The following is a 17,587-nucleotide window of genomic DNA, read 5'->3' as shown; positions in this document are numbered from 1 at the left end:
AAACAGTCGATTAACACATATTTTGGATATGTATTACATACTGTATAAATTAAGTAAGCTGGAGAAAAGAACATGTCATTAAGAAAATCATAAGAGAAAATACACTTACAGTCTTGTATTTATTTAAAAACAATCCACATCTAAGTGGACCCATGCAGTTCACACCCGTGTTGTTCAAGGGTCAACTGTATTATTTAATGCCAGGGCTCCTTTCTCTTGTGATAGTCCCCTGAGACTTAGTCTTTGCCCTGTAAGAATGGGAAAACTGCTGTGGAGTGTAAATTGACTTATCCAATGCTATTCTGAAAGTTATTCACGAAGGCAGCTAAATTGGCCAACTTCTGATCCCCAGCCCCTCCCTGCCACTGGTGACCACTCCCAGGTTCTAATGGAGGGTGTGGACATTTATGAGAGAAAAGCATTCTGGAGAGGATGCATGGCAGGCCAGATTCTCCTGAAACAACCCCTGAAATTTACAGTTGTGCTCTCTTTCATGCTTAAAATACTAGTGATACTAATTAACATGTGAATTGTGCTTTAGAGTGGACAAGGCACTTTCCAGATATTTCTCCAAATAGTTAATTATTTTGAGTCTGAGTTAAGTTGAGAATGTTTTTTACATTTGTAGTGAATAAAGAAGATTCAATAAGCACACAATGCATAACTCAGCCCTACACTGTCAGTTTTGCAATTTATAAGTATATTGCTAGTTCGTACAGTTTCCATGGAAACATGTTAGTGATGAACCGAGAAACAGATATGAAATTGTATTCAAAATGGTCCAATCATGATCCATAGACCTTGATCTTCAAATACTAGTTAAGTTTTTTGAGATCTACTTAGATAAAGTTTTAATAAACTCAGATGGATTAGGTTTCGGAATTTATCCCCGTTTGATTAAAGTAGGATTTCTCCTCAAATCTGTGTTGTCTATCCACTGGAAAATTGCCCTGAAGTTCCTGCCCTTGGTCATTATAAGACTCCCAGAATACTGTGAACAAACCATTATTGAGCAACCAAGGCAAACTTAACCAAAGACTAATTAAAATAAAAGACCAAGAAAAACGAAAACAAAAACAAAATGACAAAGGTGGGAAAGCACCCTTTCTAGCAGCTTTGTAAGCCCTCAGCGGGAGTAGAAAAGCAGTCCTTTTCATGGACAAGCGTGCTGGCAGTCCATTCCAAAAGAAAATTGTGGAATCGAACATTTTGGAATAGACTTATATCTTGAATGAATGATGAAAACAGAGTATAGAAGGTCTGGTTTAGTTTAGAATCACCATGAGATTGTTACTTCCCCAAATTACTGACTGAATATTAGCTGATCACAAAGAACACTGACATCTATAAAGACATGAAGGACAATGTACTTCTACGTTGAATTTCCTTAGAACAAACTAGAGAGAGAGGGCAAGAAGGACAACTTGCAATTTTAAACCCTCAGCAGCACTGAGGAGCATGTGAAAGAGTCTCGACTTAACACTGTGAGTGGGCTCATGAGCCAGTTACTCACTTGTAACTCACTGTGGAAAGGGTTCAGTCAAAAAACATGAAATGCAAACAGTACAAGAAAGAGTACGCATACATTTGTGCCACCTGCAAATTCTGGAAGCTCCTACCAAATAGTTAGTAACCCAGATCTAGGATGGATTGTATCGAATATGTCACTTATTTATCTTTAGTTTATCTGGAGCTCTAACACACCCGAAAAAGAGAAAGAGAAAGGGAATAGAACACCCAAAGTAGTGGTAAAACATTCAGTATTGCTCATGAGCATAAGATACTGTTGCGTAGTACATATACTTTTTAAAATTCAACATTGCAGTGTCTAAGCTCTTTGTTGAGAAAAGAAAAACAGCTCAAGTGATTCCACATGGAATATGCTGTTAAAATTTACATACTCTGAAAAAAGGAAATTATTAAAAACTCAAGTAATCTGGGACTTGAATATATTTACTCTAGAATATGACACCAGGAAGTATGAGGTTTCATTATTTCTCTGCCCAATTTAATCTTTGCCTAGAGCTGCTATCAAATTGCATATAGTGTATGTCTGCATGTATAGAACAGACAAAAAAAAAAAAAATCCTTGTGAAGCCACATCAATAAAATGGTAAATGGTAAAAGACTTTCAAGTTTAAAAACAGGGATTTCTAAGGAGCAAGACACCATTATTTCTTTGGGTGTTCACAGCAACTCAGTTTCACTGAAAATCTTACTGTGCAAGCCTCCTGCTATGTTTTGGCTTTCATTTGGGTCTCGTACAAAGATCTATAGTGTTCCGATCTCTCTCTGCAGTGTTGTCTCTCTCGGCTTCCCTCTCCCTCCAGGTCCTGGCAAAAGGACACTGGGAACTCTTTTTCTCAGAGCCCCAAAGTTTGCATTGGCACAGAGTCCACTGTGGGGGAGGTTTTCTGCTTTAAAAAATAAATCATGAAATTAATATATCCTGCAAGACACCCTGGAGGTGTTGGATAATGATGTGACTCCTAGGGAAATGTTCAGCAAAAACACACCATATATACAAGCCCCAAACCTCCCCCGGTGCATTAAGTGGTCGAGCTGTCTAAAGAAATGACCCATTCTGCTGTCTCTGGGTGGGATCTCCTGAGTAACGCCTGTCTCTTAGGTGGATTGCTTTTTAAAAAGTTAAGGTGGATATTTCAGATGCTTACTGCTATGACAGAAACTCCAGCGGCCGTGCTATTCGGCTTGGGGCCTGTGTTGAAATGCTTCTTTATCTTTCCAGCTACTGACAGCTGATGTTCATTTTCTGGGAGGCCGTCATCCTGGGGGGGAAAAAAAAAAGAAAGAAGTGAAAAAAGGAGAAAAAGAAAAAAAAAAAATGAGCTAAACGGAAAATGAGGCCGAGATCTTCTAGTAACAAGCTGGGATCTTAGAATTCCTAAGATTTCAGAAATAAAGTAACCAATGTCTGTTGTTGGAAGTAGCGCTCTGAGGTCTTGTTCATTTCCACACCTGCCTTAAAATTAATTTGCTGCGTCATCTGACCCCCAGAGTTCTGTCCCTAAATAAAAGTTGTTACTTCTGTTTTTGGTTTCTAATAAAACTGATTTCAGCCAGGGCTCTGGGGACATACGCCAAAGGGCAAGTTAAATCTGAACCCCACAAAAAATCAATGTAAACATCTTTTTTTCCTGAACCAAGAGTTTTATCCTCTTAGCCCATCATTCAGACCCCAACACGAGGCAACTGACAGTCCTGGGCTCATGCAAGGGCCCATAAATAAACTCAGGCTGGGTCCACAGCTCCTCAGTCGACCATTCTATAATCCCAGACAACCTCCCAGGCAAAAAGTTCTTCCTTAGGTTTTCAATCCTCCTCACTGCCTTCAAATCATCTGTTATTTTGACGTACTTCACATCGAGGCTCCTTTTAACGAAGGCTTCTGCTCTCCGCCGGAGCTGTCTATGATGGAGGCTAGACAGATTGCTCCCCTTTGCTAAAGACTGTTAGGATAACACTAACCAGAGCCCTAAGTATGTGCTGCCACTTACTAGCTCATGTTGAAAAGGCTGCCCAGTCCTTGAAGACAGAGACTGGGTTCTGTTCGCTACAGAGTCCTCGGGTCTTAGCATAGTGCTTTGGCACACAGTAGATGCTTAAGACGTATTTGCGGAATAAATGAATGAAGGGATAATAAAGTGTTTGTTACTATCTGTTAAAACCAAAATTCCTGGCAAGACTTCAATGCCATTCATCATTTTCCTTCTCTCTTTCCTTTCCATCATTTTGCATGTTATTTCTTGGCTCCACCCAGGAAAATAAATGGCTGCTTCCCTAGCATAACATGCTCGCTCTTCTACATAACCTAGTCTTCCCTTCCCTCAGTGTTTGGCTATTCATGCATTCAGGCGCTATTCACTGCATGTCTACAGTGGACCAGGCACTGCAGGAAGTAGTGGGGAAAGCTGGTGAGCAAAAAGAGGCGTGGGCTTTGCTCTTATGGACCCTGTGGCCTCTCTTTTTCTTCAAAACATGGGTCCAAATCACCTGTTCCAAAACATTTTTCCCCCATGAGGCATAATTCATTAGAATGGTTCTTCTGTAAACTCCTAATGGTTTTACATTATATATCTTTGCACTCTTTACATTCTTTTTGATCTCAGGTGATTTCGCACATATATAACTTATATATGTACATATATAACATATATAACATATATATGTACATACATAACTTATATATAGGGAGAGTTATATATAACTATATATATAACTCTCTATATAACTCTATATAACTATATAACTCTCTATATATGTGTAATATATAACTCTCAACTCTCTCTATATATTTACATAAAAAAGTTATATATGTACGAAATCACCTAAGACCAAAAAGAATGTAAAGAGTGCAAATATATATAGCATATCAACAACTCCAAACTCTTGCCCTTTTATATCACATCTTCCACATTTTCTGTAATCTTTAATATGAGCCCCTGGTTCAGCACCCTGCTCACAGTGGATACTCAATTTGTGATATTCTTGGACTGATTTACTAATGGCTAGAAGAAGGAACAATTATTATGCTTATTAAGTCACACCTGAAATCAAATCTGGAAGAAGGATGCTTTCCAGTGATTGCAGAGTGAATTCAAAAAATTTTTAAAAATCCGTATTGTGAAAAGAGTCAGACATAAAGTGAAGGTCAATGAGGGTAACAGTGGGATAATACTTGGGGAGGGAACAGAAACGGGATCATACAAAGTACTTACTCTGTCCCAGGCTATGCAGGGATGGCAGAGGGTGGGAGAAAAATGGTCTCTGCCCCCCAGAACCTTGTGGGCTAATTGAGAGACAAAGTATGCACACACAATGTCAAATAATAAAGCAGATCAACAAGATAAGAAGGAGCTGTCATAAGGCATGGAGCCTTGTGGCTCAGCTAGAAACAAGGAAGGAGTTCAGAGGAGAGAGGACGTATTTTCAGTTGTGAACAGAGCGGACTTCACGAGGACTATGGCATCCAGCCTGGTCCTTCATGAGGAGGAACAATTGACCCTTAGAGATCAGGGAACTGCTGTTTTGGTGTACAGAAGTGAGCGAGTGGGAAACCTCAAGGCCTGTTTGCCAAACAATGAGTTAACCAGTTTATCTGGTTAATGATGGAGAAAGCTGAAAAAAAAACAGGAAAAGACTGGCCACAAATGACTACCAGAAAGATCCGGAGATGGAAGCCTTTGTCTCCATTAGGAATAAAAACAATGCTTTTTTTAATAAGAGGGGTGTAAGGGTAGGAAGTGTGGAGGGCTAACTACCTTTCACTCACTCACGAAGAATTAGAATCTTGCAATCCAGAGCTTTAAACACAAGGGAGAAAATGCTTTTTTAATGGTGGATGGAACAACAGGCCTCTGGAATCTAAGTTAGAATTTTGGAAGCATTTAAACATTTGACGAGGGATGAAAGGACGTGCGTTTACTGAGAGTCTTCCAAGTATTAGTGTCATGTATCTGGCAGAGGTTGGGGCTCTGCCTGAGGGAAAGGGAGCAGCCTGAGACAGGGGTTCCCCATTGGGCCTCACCCCCAAGATTATACTTGTATGTGTAATCATCTCTTAATAGAGTTCCAGGCTAGCTCAGGCAAAGCGATTTGTATGGCAAATTTGTATGACAACAAATGTGAAAAACATAATCGGGAAGCTGGCTGAAGGAAGGTTTTTCTCTTTAGGACAACAACACCTTGAGCATATTTGCTGTCTCAGGATCAGAAGCTGCTGGAAAGGAAGAGCCAGAAGACACGAGACGAGCTAATCAGAGTGAGGGGCAGGGATGGAAGGGAGGGGAAGCCGTTTGCACTGGGGAGGCGCAGGTTTACCTGATGCATGATGAAGTAAGGAGAGAAAGGGTGAGGCCCGAGTTTGAAGGTGGAGGGGAGCAAAGATAAAAGAGAAAGACAGGGAGAGGAAGGTGACACAGGTGTTAAGTGCTATGTGGCCCTTGGCGAGTGATTTATACATACGAGCCCCTTAAGCCTCAGATTATCCTCTATGATGATATGCATTATTAGGACCATTTCGAAGATGAGCAAACTGAGGCTCAGCAAGGTTAAGTAATTTGCTCAAGGTCACACAGCTAGAAAGCGGTTGAGTCAGGACTGAACCAGGTCTGAAAGTATTCTTTCCACAACACCACATTGCATCCATCCAGAGCATTCATTCGCATGGCATCGGTTACAAAGGGCTCCCCAAGAGTTAAATGCTAGGATTTGAGGAGTCCTCTCTCCCACTATGAAAGTGGCACGATGGTAAGGAGAAAGAAGGATTAAATTAGGGACTGAAAAAAACAGAATATCTGGCTAGGCCTCAGTGGAGCCTGGGAAGCATCTGCATGGAGGTCAGTAAAAGGGATGCTGAGCACGTCAGGGGGCCCAGTGGAATGCAGTTGACTTTTATGTCAAGGAGAGACTGGATGTCCACGAATCTGGGATGTGGCAATGTGACCTACTCCGGCCAGGCTCTCGAATCCTCTGTGGGGCAGACAGCACCAGAAGGCCTGGCTGACACTGGATGACATGAAGTTGCATTGGGTCACAGCGTGGTCCTATGATCCACACAGGCTATGTTGAACGGGCTTGGTGCAAACAGAGAACAAATAGTAGGGATTCCATAGGAGCAGCCCCTTCCCGACTTACTGAGGGCAATTCATCCCCTGCTGCACCAACCCACCATCTCCCCATTTCCCCACCTGTGGTGACATCTTAGCCAGAACTTTCTTTTTTTTACTTGGCTTTTCTTCCCCCTGCCAGTTCCTGAGCTAAGAGTTTGCTTTCTCACCACCCTCAGAATGGTTGTTGCTGTTATTTCCCAGCTCTGTCTTGGTCCTGATCTCCTGTCAAGACTCTTTGCAACTCTTTTAGATGTTGGGTCCTGAGGGTTCAGACCTCCAGCTTTAAATTCTAGTGAAGGTTTCAGCTTCCCTTGGGTTATTAGTTCATGTTGAAGCAATGAAAGTCTTGAAACAACCCTCACAAGTTGTCAGAGATGCTTCTGACTTCATAAATCTTAAAACATTTCAGGGTTGTTTTTTTTTCCAATGAAATAAGGTGTCTCAGAGAGGGGTGTGCGTGCATGCGGGCGCGCACACGTGCACACACACACACACACACACGCACCCCTCACAGCAACTAAAAGTCTGCAGAGTTTCTATATCAGTTTTGAAGACTGAGCATAATTGGATTAAAAGGTATAAACAACTGGCTTTGCAGGGACCTAATCTGTACCTGAGGCATACAGATTGATGATGGAGATTTAGCTAACTTACTGTCTTGCATCAATAAAATAAATAGGGCCATTAAAAACATACATTTTTATATATACATCTTTATCACCATTATTCTGAATAGATTGTGTGCCAAAAATGTGCTATGAATTTTCTAAACGTGACCGACCTGGCAGTATGTTACAAATAGTTATAGTATCATTACCATACGTTCTGGTATGTAGTTTCTGGGAGTAGTTTCTGAAGTTTCACATGCGCTGGTTGTGGTTTGAGGTTAGTGGTTTTTGATTTAGAAATTCCCATCCACCACTTGGCAGAGCATTGCAACTGACAAGAACAAAATTAGTTTGCAAAATGGAAAATGAACTCTCACAGCTGTCTTTCGGAGACCTAGCCTCCTGGTCTCCATTTCTCCAGCGGATGTTGGGGAGCAGCTGTGGGGGGGTTGGGGGGGAGTGAATTCCCCTCTTTCCTCAGGGAAACCATTCCAGGGGTCATGCTTTAGAAAACCCTCCTCCCCTCATGGATTTTTGTTTTCAACTCATGGATCTGATTTGCAGTCAATTCATTACCAGACTCTGTTATTAATAATATCTGTGAATTTATGAGAAGTACGGCAGTCTTGAGACGTTTACTACTAGAATATCCTGATTTAGTTTTAAACAATCTCTCAAGTACATTAGAGTACTCTTCAATCGCAGCTCCCTCTCGCATCCCAGGGTTTGGCCTCTTGACTCTTGCTAACCATCTCCGGCTGTCTGGCACCCAGGACCTTTGACTCTGTTCAGCTGGGGCCGATGCATCCTCTATGTCTACACCTCACACTGCACTGGAGGAGAAAATGTGAAGTAAATTATGATCTAGCTCGGAGAAGGGAGAAGGTAAGATGCCCAATTGGAAAGTGGGACTCCATGTCATCATTTCTAATTTATGAATATAAATAGATGGTTTTATTTATTATTACAGTATCACTGGGGGCTCTCTTAATTTCTAACAAATTCCGCCAGCACAAGATGAATGCATATAAATTTTTGTGTGGGGAGAGCTGCTTTTAGTTAGTATGGAATATCTCGGGAGATTATCCAGGCTCTTATTTTTTTATTTTTTCTTCTTCCTCTCCTTCTTTATTCTTTTTGAATATCTTGGCTTAGTAGTTTGTTTGTTTGTTTGTTTGTTTATTTTTTAGTACTACCTTTTAAAAAAGAGTAGGAAGGTGAGACACATGAAGTAAAATAAAATTTAAAGGCCAGGAAGGTGATAGAAGTCTTGAATTGGCTAAATACTTACACCTGACTTATTTCAACCCATTCTTTCCACCAGGACAGAGGTTCTCAATCTTGGTTTCACTGTAGAACCACCTGGGAGCTCTTAGATTTCCTGCTGCCTGCCCAGATGCCTGCCCAATTAAGTCAGAATCACTAGAGGCAAAATCCAAGCATCAGACCTTGTGCTAGAAACTCCACGGAGCTTTACGCTGGAGACTTCTCTGAGGCTCAGTTTCCTCATCAATGAAATCAGGAAAATAATTGGAGGTAAAACATAAACTCAAAGAATTGTAGTGTTGAGATGGACATTTACCCTAGTATCGGGAGAATAACATGGGATAAAATAGGTCAACACTTTGAAAACAAAAATGCAATAATAGTAATATATCTGGAATATTACAATGGTGATAATTTAATCCTATTTACAAATGAGAATTTTTGGGGGGGGAACATGTCAATTACATTTATGAACTTATCACTAACCTACCTTTTCTATCAACAAAGTGTCCTTTGGGGGAAAGGGACCCAACTTTCTCCACAATCCCTGGAATGAGCAAGATGTATTAATGTCAATTTCAGTGTCCTATGTGCCTTAATCCCGTGGTTCTCTACTAGATGAGCACTAAGGTAAATAAACTTAAGCCAGGACAATTCCTGTTGGTATTCTGTAGTCATGGTAAAGGAAACAACTGTGATACTAAAGAATACAACAGAGCGGATAATGCACACATTATCTACATGGAGCTGGGGGTACACAAATGGAATTTTTGGGGGGAGGATGAGAAGGTTCTCCTTCTCAATCAAACTTCTCATACGCCAACATCCATCACAATTTGTATTTCACCAGCACATAGCAACAGATGACAGAGCTGTTGCCTCTCTCAGACCCAAATTCCCCAAATATGTATCAAGTACCTACACAGTGCTAGTGCTTAAAGACTGTCCTCTCAGACCCTTCAAATATATATTCCTTTCTCCATCCTCATAACAACCCAAGAGGCTGATTCTATTATCTTCAGTTCACAGACACAAAAACAGATTTAAGGGAGTGAAATGACTGTCCCAAGGTTACCACAGGAGGGTGAGCTGGTGCTCCTTCCGGAAGCCCACGTTCCTCTCCTAGACACCTGGCTGCACGTTGATGCTGCCTTTGTCCATCTGGTTTGCTAGAACAATCCACCTAGATGCCTCGCTCATGACTCTCTGCATAACAGAGCAGGCGCCCAAAACACCAAGGAGCACAATGGCATTCCCACCCAGAGTGAATGAAAAAAATGAGCCTAGAGTAAGGTTAAAACAAGTGACTTTTGCTGACTAGATTTTCCGATTCTATTGCTCTACTCTCTGTTTCATAAGGGACTGCCTTTTCAATTCCAAGGGCACCAAGTGAAAAGGTCACTGGATAAGCAACAGAGACAATTAGGACAAATGAGAGTACAGGAAATGCTTTCTGACGACTTCCTCAGGGCTCAGATAATTATTATTACCTCTTTCCCCCTGAGGTAGAGTTCTCTGCGGTGATCAGATATAATTTGATCACCAAATGCAAAATGTCTTGTCAAATGGACTTCCATTTAAATGCCTAATTTATTTATTTTGATTGCTTGGTTGTTCATTTGTTGCACTTAGAGATCTTGAAAAACACTAAAGGCTCGTTGTGAAAGCTTATATATGCTTTTTCATTTATGTTTCTGAGACAATAATCATTTTTCTGATTTAGTTACTATATAAATACAATTTCAAAAGTTAAGCAATCATTTCATACATTTCGGGTTTGTTTTTTTTTTTAAGTTTCTGCTAACATCAATAGTTTTTTCCCTCAGAATCTAAGGTCTGTTAGAATGATAAAAAGGGTACTTTTTAGTTTTAAATCTCCTAGATAATCCCTTAAATGTTATCCTAACTTTTAAGAAATGTCTTTAGGGAATCTGAGAGGGAAAACTAAAATGACAGCGAAAGTCCACGTTTTAGAGGGCGTGGTGGAGCCTAATTATCAGCAAAGTGGGACCATGTGTAAAAATGTGTACAAAGCTGGTTGAGAAGGCAGAAAGTTACTGCTGAGAAATGTACATGCTGCTTTAGGGAAAGGAGCAACCTAGTTTTCCAAAGGTAACAGCCAAAAGTCTTCCTAATTTTGTTTCTTTATCCCACGGAATTGGGAATATATATATGGATACAGGGTCATTTGGTTTGGAATCAGGGTAAGGGTGCTTCTAACTGCTTTCTAGCCCCCCCCGAATATACAGACAAATGTGCTTCCATCCACAAAGGTATCTTAAAACAGATATGCATACCCTGTCGGAGCTGGCTCTGCTGGACATCTCCTTCCCCGCCTCCTTTGGGATAGAGCACTGGCATCTCCTCCTCCAGGGAACCCTCTATAGCACCGCTCTCCCCACCCAGAGGCTGGCTGGCGGGGCCTCCCTCCGATGCCCTGCGACTGTCTGCTGTATCAGAGCTTCCAGAGGGCGGGCCTGCCAGGCGGGGGTCCTCTGACGAAAACGTCTTTAAAAACCTAAAATGGCTATTTGCAGTCTATGAAATCTCTTTCCTCTATGGCTCTTTGTGAACCTTCAAAGGCCATGTTTCAAATTCTGATTTTCTGGTTTATTCTGTGTGGTCAGAGTCCCACTGTTTCTAGTGCTATCATGCAATTGGACGATTTGTAGATCATGGGCTTTTAATTAGCATGTTGATCAATCAGAACCAACTGATGCCACAGGAAAGGCTGCAGCAGGCCTGTGCCTCTTCCTCCCTGCAAATCTAAGGGAAAGGTGCCACGACCTAGGTAAGTTCCTTTGAAGATGTTGCTAACTTGCATGAACAATCATTATAACGATATGATGTACACATGCATGCTTTTGCAATATTCACGGTGCTTTCATGTATAACAAAGGACAGGTAGATATAATTCAGTGCATAGGACTTTAAAGCAAATGGGCTTGGAGTGAGGAGACCTGGCTGCAAATTCTGACTCAATCACAACCTTTGCTACTCCGGGCAAATCACTTACCTTAGCCTCAGTCTCCTCACCTGTAAAATGGGTACAATAATATCCACTCTGTCTATCCTGCAGGTTTATTATTAGGCTTACCTGAGACACTTCCTAACTTTTCCCACTTCATAGAAAAGGGTAACTTTTGTTTAGCACCCTGGGATAAATGCAAAGGTTCTGAGGCTGGAGGTGATCACTTCTGGACTCTAGCTGCCCTGCCTGACCATCCCAAGGGCTGAGGGGATTGATATCTTTATACATTTATACACCAATTAGGAAGTTCTGCTCTACGAAAATATTTAAAACAACCCTTAGCTGTATATCTATCCTCACATTCAACATTCATAAATATCCTCCTGTTTTACATCTCTACACATAAAGTGCTAGAAAAGAGCTACCCTACGACCCAGCAATTGCACTACTGGGTATTTACCCCAAAGATACAAATGTAATAATCTGAAGGGGCACCTGCACCCCAATGTTTATAGCAGCAATGTCCACAATAGCCAAACTATGGAAAGAGCCCAGATGTCCATTGACAAATGAACGGAAAAAGAAGATGTGGTATATATCTACAATGGAATATTACGCAGCCATCAAAAAAAAAAAAAAGAAATCTTGGGGCGCCTGGGTGGCTCAGTCGTGAAGCGTCTGCCTTCAGCTCAGGTCATGATCCCAGGGTCCTGGGATCAAGCCCCACATCGGGCTCCCTGCTAGGCGGGAAGCCTGCTTTTCCCTCTCCCACTTCCCCTGCTTGTGTTCCCTCTCTCGCTGTGTCTCTCTCTGTCAAATAAATAAATAAAATCTTTTTTTTTTAAAGATTTTATTTATTTATTTATTTGAGAGAGAGAGAGAATGAGAGAAAGCACATGAGGGGGGGAGGGTCAGAGGGAGAAGCAGACTCCCCGCCAAGCGGGGAGCCCGATGCAGGACTTGATCCAGGGACTCCAGGACCATGACCTGAGCCGAAGGCAGTCGCTTAACCAACTGAGCCACCCAAGTGCCCTAAATAAATAAAATCTTAAAAAAAAAATGAAATCTTGCCATTTGCAATGACGTGGATGGAACTAGAGGGTATTATGCTACGCAAAATAAGTCAATCAGAGAAAGACAATTATCATATGATCTCACTGATACGTGGAATTTAAGAAACAAGGCAGAGGATCATAGAAGAGAGGAAAAAATGAAACAAGACAAAACCAGAGAGGAAGACAAACTATAAGAGACTCTTCATCTCAGGAAACAAACTGAGGGCTGCTGGAGGGGAGGGGAGTGGAGGGATGGGGTGGCTGGGTGAGGGGCACTGGGGAGGGTATGTGTTGTGGTGAGTGCTGGGTGTTGTGTAAGACTGATGAATCACAGACCTCTACCCCTGAAACAACTACTATATTATATGTTAATAATAATTTAAAACAAGAAAAACAATAACAAAAAACAAAAAAATAAAAAAAGTGCTAGAACCTCGGCCCATGGCCATCACGTGGTGGAACATGAACAAGATCCCAAGCTCTTGTCACCTTGGATGTAGTCTGTCTCAACACTGTGCTTTCAATCATACGTTATCCCTAAAATTAGTGATTTGGGGGAAAAAAGACACAAAACCACCTGACCAATCACTATGGTGATAATTTAGAGAAGTGGAATATTTTGTTGCCTTCAACTCACAGCCAGATCACTTGAAGCCATAGGAAGGCTGGCAAAATTTCTATCAACGAGCTAGCCATGTTATACTTGTTCCTGCCTGTGTTCATGTCCGTATCAATATGCACATGTCTGTCTTCTAAGAACCATTAAACCTAGGTCTGGAGCTTCCATGTACCCATGAGGGTTACAATAGTACCTAGATTATACAGTTGTTGGGAAGAACACCATCAGTTAATGTATGTGAGGTGCTTAAAAGAGTCCTGGGCAGACTTTATAAGTGAAGCACTCTATGCATATATTATGATTCAAAACAAACCTTATCAATCCATTGTAGAGAGATATAGGGACAAAATATAACGACTGTGCTCCGGAGAATTCTTTCATACAGATGTATCATTCGACTCTAGTACTCAAATAGCAGCAGTGGCATCTGGGAGCTTTGAGAAATTCAGAGCCTCACATCTACGACATTAGAATCTGCATTTTAACAAGATCCCCAGGTGACTTGTGAGCGAATTCAAGGTTGAGAAGTGCTGCATTGGAGTACTTCAAGGCTTATGTGGAGACCCTTGGGTCAATTGTATTTTTGGTAGGAATCATGCAAAAGCGGTACTGACTCAGAAAATCTGCTCTTATTGATGTATTCAGAATGTAGGTTGGGGGGCGGGGGCTGGCGACCACGTGCATGCACCTCCCAAGTCAGAAGGCAGCCCCATCTGAATCGAATGAAAGGCTCTGTGCAGGGGACCATGACAGCACACGTCAGCACGGATCCATCAGAGGAACAGTCTGAGATCCCATCACTGTTCCGGTGTGTTTGAAGGGGAGGAACAAATATGAACACAACACTTTACAAAGGAGGCGATATCATTAGGAAATCTGCAATTTTAGAAAGGAACGTTAGGAGTACATATAGGGAAAGGAGGAAGTCACTTACATTAACCCAGGGATGCTCAAGGACTTGCACAGCCGAAAATCGCTGATCGACATCGACCAACAGCATCATGGTGATGAGCTCCTGTGGAAGGGAACGTTTGATTCCATTTGTCTCATTTTTATGGCAAAATTCTGAGCATTTTCATATGTGGAAGTTCTCTTTTAGTTTGGAAAAGCTCTAAATTTTAAATATATCAACTCAACTTACCCACAGCCATCTAACACCTTTAGAAGTTAAAGGTGAATACTTAGAACTATAAATATATGGCTTATAGTTGGGAGAAAAAAAAGAAATGAAGATTAAAATGAAAGTGTATTAAAGTGTATTTAATAGAGAAGAAATAAATTATATAAGTTAAAGAATTAATATTCCTTTCTTTGTCTAGAATTTCACACTTGAACGGCAGATTTCTAAGTTAGTTTAATACAGAAATCTGTTAACATTGCTTCAAAAATTTCCACATTAATCAATACCAATAAAATGGAACTATTAAGAGGCAAATGATTTAATGGTTCTGAAATTAATGAGACCTCCTCATGAGTTCAAAATGATTTGGACCAGGAAAGCACAGCTTGGGTTTTAATGATGAGTCTGTCATACATTTGTCCACTTCGGATTAGAAGTTCCCATGTAACAAAATGGTTAGATATGTGTTATCCACTTCCTTACATTCACGGTCTGAGTACCATTCTGTGATGGGGATGATTTATTTCCACTGATGTAGAGATTCTACCTTAAAGTTCTCATTATGTTCTTTTCTTGCTTCAGGCTCCTTTGTGCAAGAAGGCATTCATTCAGTTTCCAACATAGGCCGGGACTTATTAAAGCAACTATTTGGTGTGATGCCCTTTGCCAGGTGACATGGGGGTGTGGGAGATGGTCCTATCTGTCAATGACTTTGAGCCCTCTTGTTATGAGTGACAGCACTGAGAGGTAGATTGGTTCCTGAAGAGATTGCTCACAGGCAAAAAGACCTCTACCCCCACAGAAAAAGTCAGGTTTTAAATTGAACTCACACTCAGGACACAGAGAAAGGAAAGGCATACACACTGAATAATCAAAAGTCAATTATTTCTCAACATCAATTTTTCAAAAATTTAAGTCAATGCTTGGAGACGTAAGTTTAAGGAATCAATTAAAGAGTTTTCTTTTTTATCTCAAGCTCTACCAATGTCTCCATGTAAGATTTTTAGTTTTCTTAGAGGTTGCTCTCTTATTCATTCATTTGAATACATGCTAAGCACTAGTTATATACTGGTTACTACATAGGCATTGATGATATAATAATAAACAAAATACATAAAAATCCTTGTCTTGATGAAATTTGTGTTCTAGTGGGAGAAAATTAGAAAATAAATGACATAAGTAAGATGTATCCGCCTATCTGTATCTACCTATCTATAAAGGTAGACAGAGAAAGGCAGTTAGATGGTATACCAGAAGGACATGTGGGTGTAGGTCCTATAGAGAAAAATAAAGCAGATGAGGAAGATAAGGTGAGCTAGGTAGATTAAAGACCTGCAACTGAAAACAGGGTGGTCCGGGAAAGCTTCCCTGAGAGGATGAAATTGAGTTGAGACCCAAAAGAGATAAAGCCATAAGCTATGTCGAAATCTAAGGCAGCCTGGTGTGGGTTGGGTATAGCAAGAGGCTATAGCAACGTAACTGGAGTGACAACAGGGAGTGATGAAAACAGGGGAACAGAGACCACTTGATAAGTTGAGATGGCTACGAACAGAAGACTTGATGACTGTGAACTCTTGGAAAACCTGGTAATTATAACCAAAATGGACAGAAATCTTATTTACAACATCATTAGGTCTCTTTGCACAAAATGAGTCAAAATCAATAATTGCATTAAGACACACAGGCTCTCAGGAAAAGGAAACGCACTGGAAACCTACCTTTGCCGAATCAGAAACGTTATCCCAGTATGGAGAGGGAAAGTCCACTTGCCCCATCAAAATCTGATCGAAAAGCACCTCCTGGTCATCACCGCTTCTGTTTAGATGAACCACAACAAGGAAAAAAACAGCACTAAATTGTCAACCCAGAGTATGTCTCTTCACTCTTAGGCATTCAAGCCTTTCCTTTCCCCATAAATGTGTAAAATGTGTGTTTTTAAGCCATTCAAAATGTCAGCATGGAACTGTTTTGGACAATTAGGAAAGAATGAGTTTTTAAATTATATGAGGAATATTTATGGAAGGCATGTAAATGAGTATGTACAACATAGAAAAAATAACAGGCACTGGAAGTCAAGTTCTTATGTTCCTTTCCTGCTTCAGGCTCCTTTGTGCAAGAAGGCAGAATGGATCACTCAGAGAATACAGAAATGCTTTGTTGGTGCTGAATAAAAGATGACTGCCCGTACCCACGGAACGGAGGGAAACCACACAGCAGGATGTAAGTGATTACACCAGCTGCCCAGATGTCCACCTTGAGGCCATATCTGCAAAAGTAAGTGATGTTAGAGTTAGCAAAAGTCGGGCCAGGACAAATTATGGGACATTGGCAAAATAGATGACTCTACTATTCTAAACCAAAAACCAAGCTAAACAAAATTTAAAAACCCAACAACAAACACTAAACTAAAACCCACCAGCTAAACAGAATTCAAGGAAAGAATAAAAAAAGAGAGAGAGAACGAGAGAAAGAGAGTAAGACATATGAATAAACATCGAAGTAAAGCATGCCTAGGATCATATCCAAGTATCAGTAAGTGAGAGGTTTCATCAAAAAGGTTTATTATAGTCATATCAATTTTAAGATAGGGATGGACCCTTGAAACTAAGTCCCTGATGTTAGAAAAAAATGATTACATATAGGACATTCTCCAATTTGTAAAGCACTGATATATGTTATCTTATGCTGTTTTTCCAACCACTCTTTACATTACACAGGATAAGTATTATTGCCTATTTTATAGAGGAGAAAACCAAGGATCTGGGGGGTAAATAGTTTTGCTCAAGATCACACATCAGTGGCAGAGCTGGGTTCCAACCAGGGCCTCCAAGAGCCCAACTCAATCTTCTTTCTCCCCGGGGCCCCTCCCTCCCGGCAGGATGTCAGAGTACTCACGGCAGAAAACTAGAAAACGTAGCCAAACCCGAGGCAGCATGCTCTGAGGGAGGTCAGGCAAGGTTACACATGTGAGCTCCCAACTCACTCAAATTTGATGGATAAAAAAGTCCCCATTACCCTACCTCCCACCTGAGGGATTTCCCGGCTGGCATTCCCTTCTCCTCTATTCTGTTCTTCTGCCTTTCTGGTCAATAGTCAAGCAGTAAAACTATCTCTGATGGGTCACCAGAGGATACAGCCTAGACCTTGAGGTGTGCGTTTGCGCCACTCATTGAGGGGAGAAAGTAAGGCCGTCTCCCCTTGCTGCACCACCCTTCCCCAATCCTCCCGTGTTAGACTAGTGCCTCAGAACTTGGCCTATGATCCTTGGCAAGAAATAGGGCTCTTTCCATAAAGAGCCCTTTATTCACACGCCCCA

The 17,587-nt window shown here is 41.1% G+C and overlaps 1 protein-coding gene across 6 annotated transcripts in view; it reads right to left on the bottom strand.

Annotated features, from left to right (window-relative positions):
• The window catches only part of DCLK1 (doublecortin like kinase 1), a 344,058-nt gene that overhangs the window by 21,473 nt on the left and 304,998 nt on the right, over positions 1-17,587 (bottom strand). For all 6 annotated transcript variants that reach the window (XM_032403188.1, XM_032403190.1, XM_032403189.1 and 3 more), the window contains 4 exons: positions 16,460-16,537; positions 15,990-16,086; positions 14,086-14,166; positions 2,676-2,789 (listed from right to left, as the gene is read on the bottom strand). In XM_032403188.1, the coding sequence (XP_032259079.1) occupies positions 2,676-2,789; positions 14,086-14,166; positions 15,990-16,086; positions 16,460-16,537 (370 nt within the window). The remainder of the gene's footprint in view (positions 1-2,675; positions 2,790-14,085; positions 14,167-15,989; positions 16,087-16,459; positions 16,538-17,587) is intronic.

Source organism: Phoca vitulina, unplaced genomic scaffold (genome assembly GCF_004348235.1).
Source record: "Phoca vitulina isolate PV1807 unplaced genomic scaffold, GSC_HSeal_1.0 scaffold5, whole genome shotgun sequence".
Taxonomy (NCBI): Eukaryota; Metazoa; Chordata; class Mammalia; order Carnivora; family Phocidae; genus Phoca; species Phoca vitulina.
This window is presented reverse-complemented; position numbering and strand designations above follow the sequence as displayed.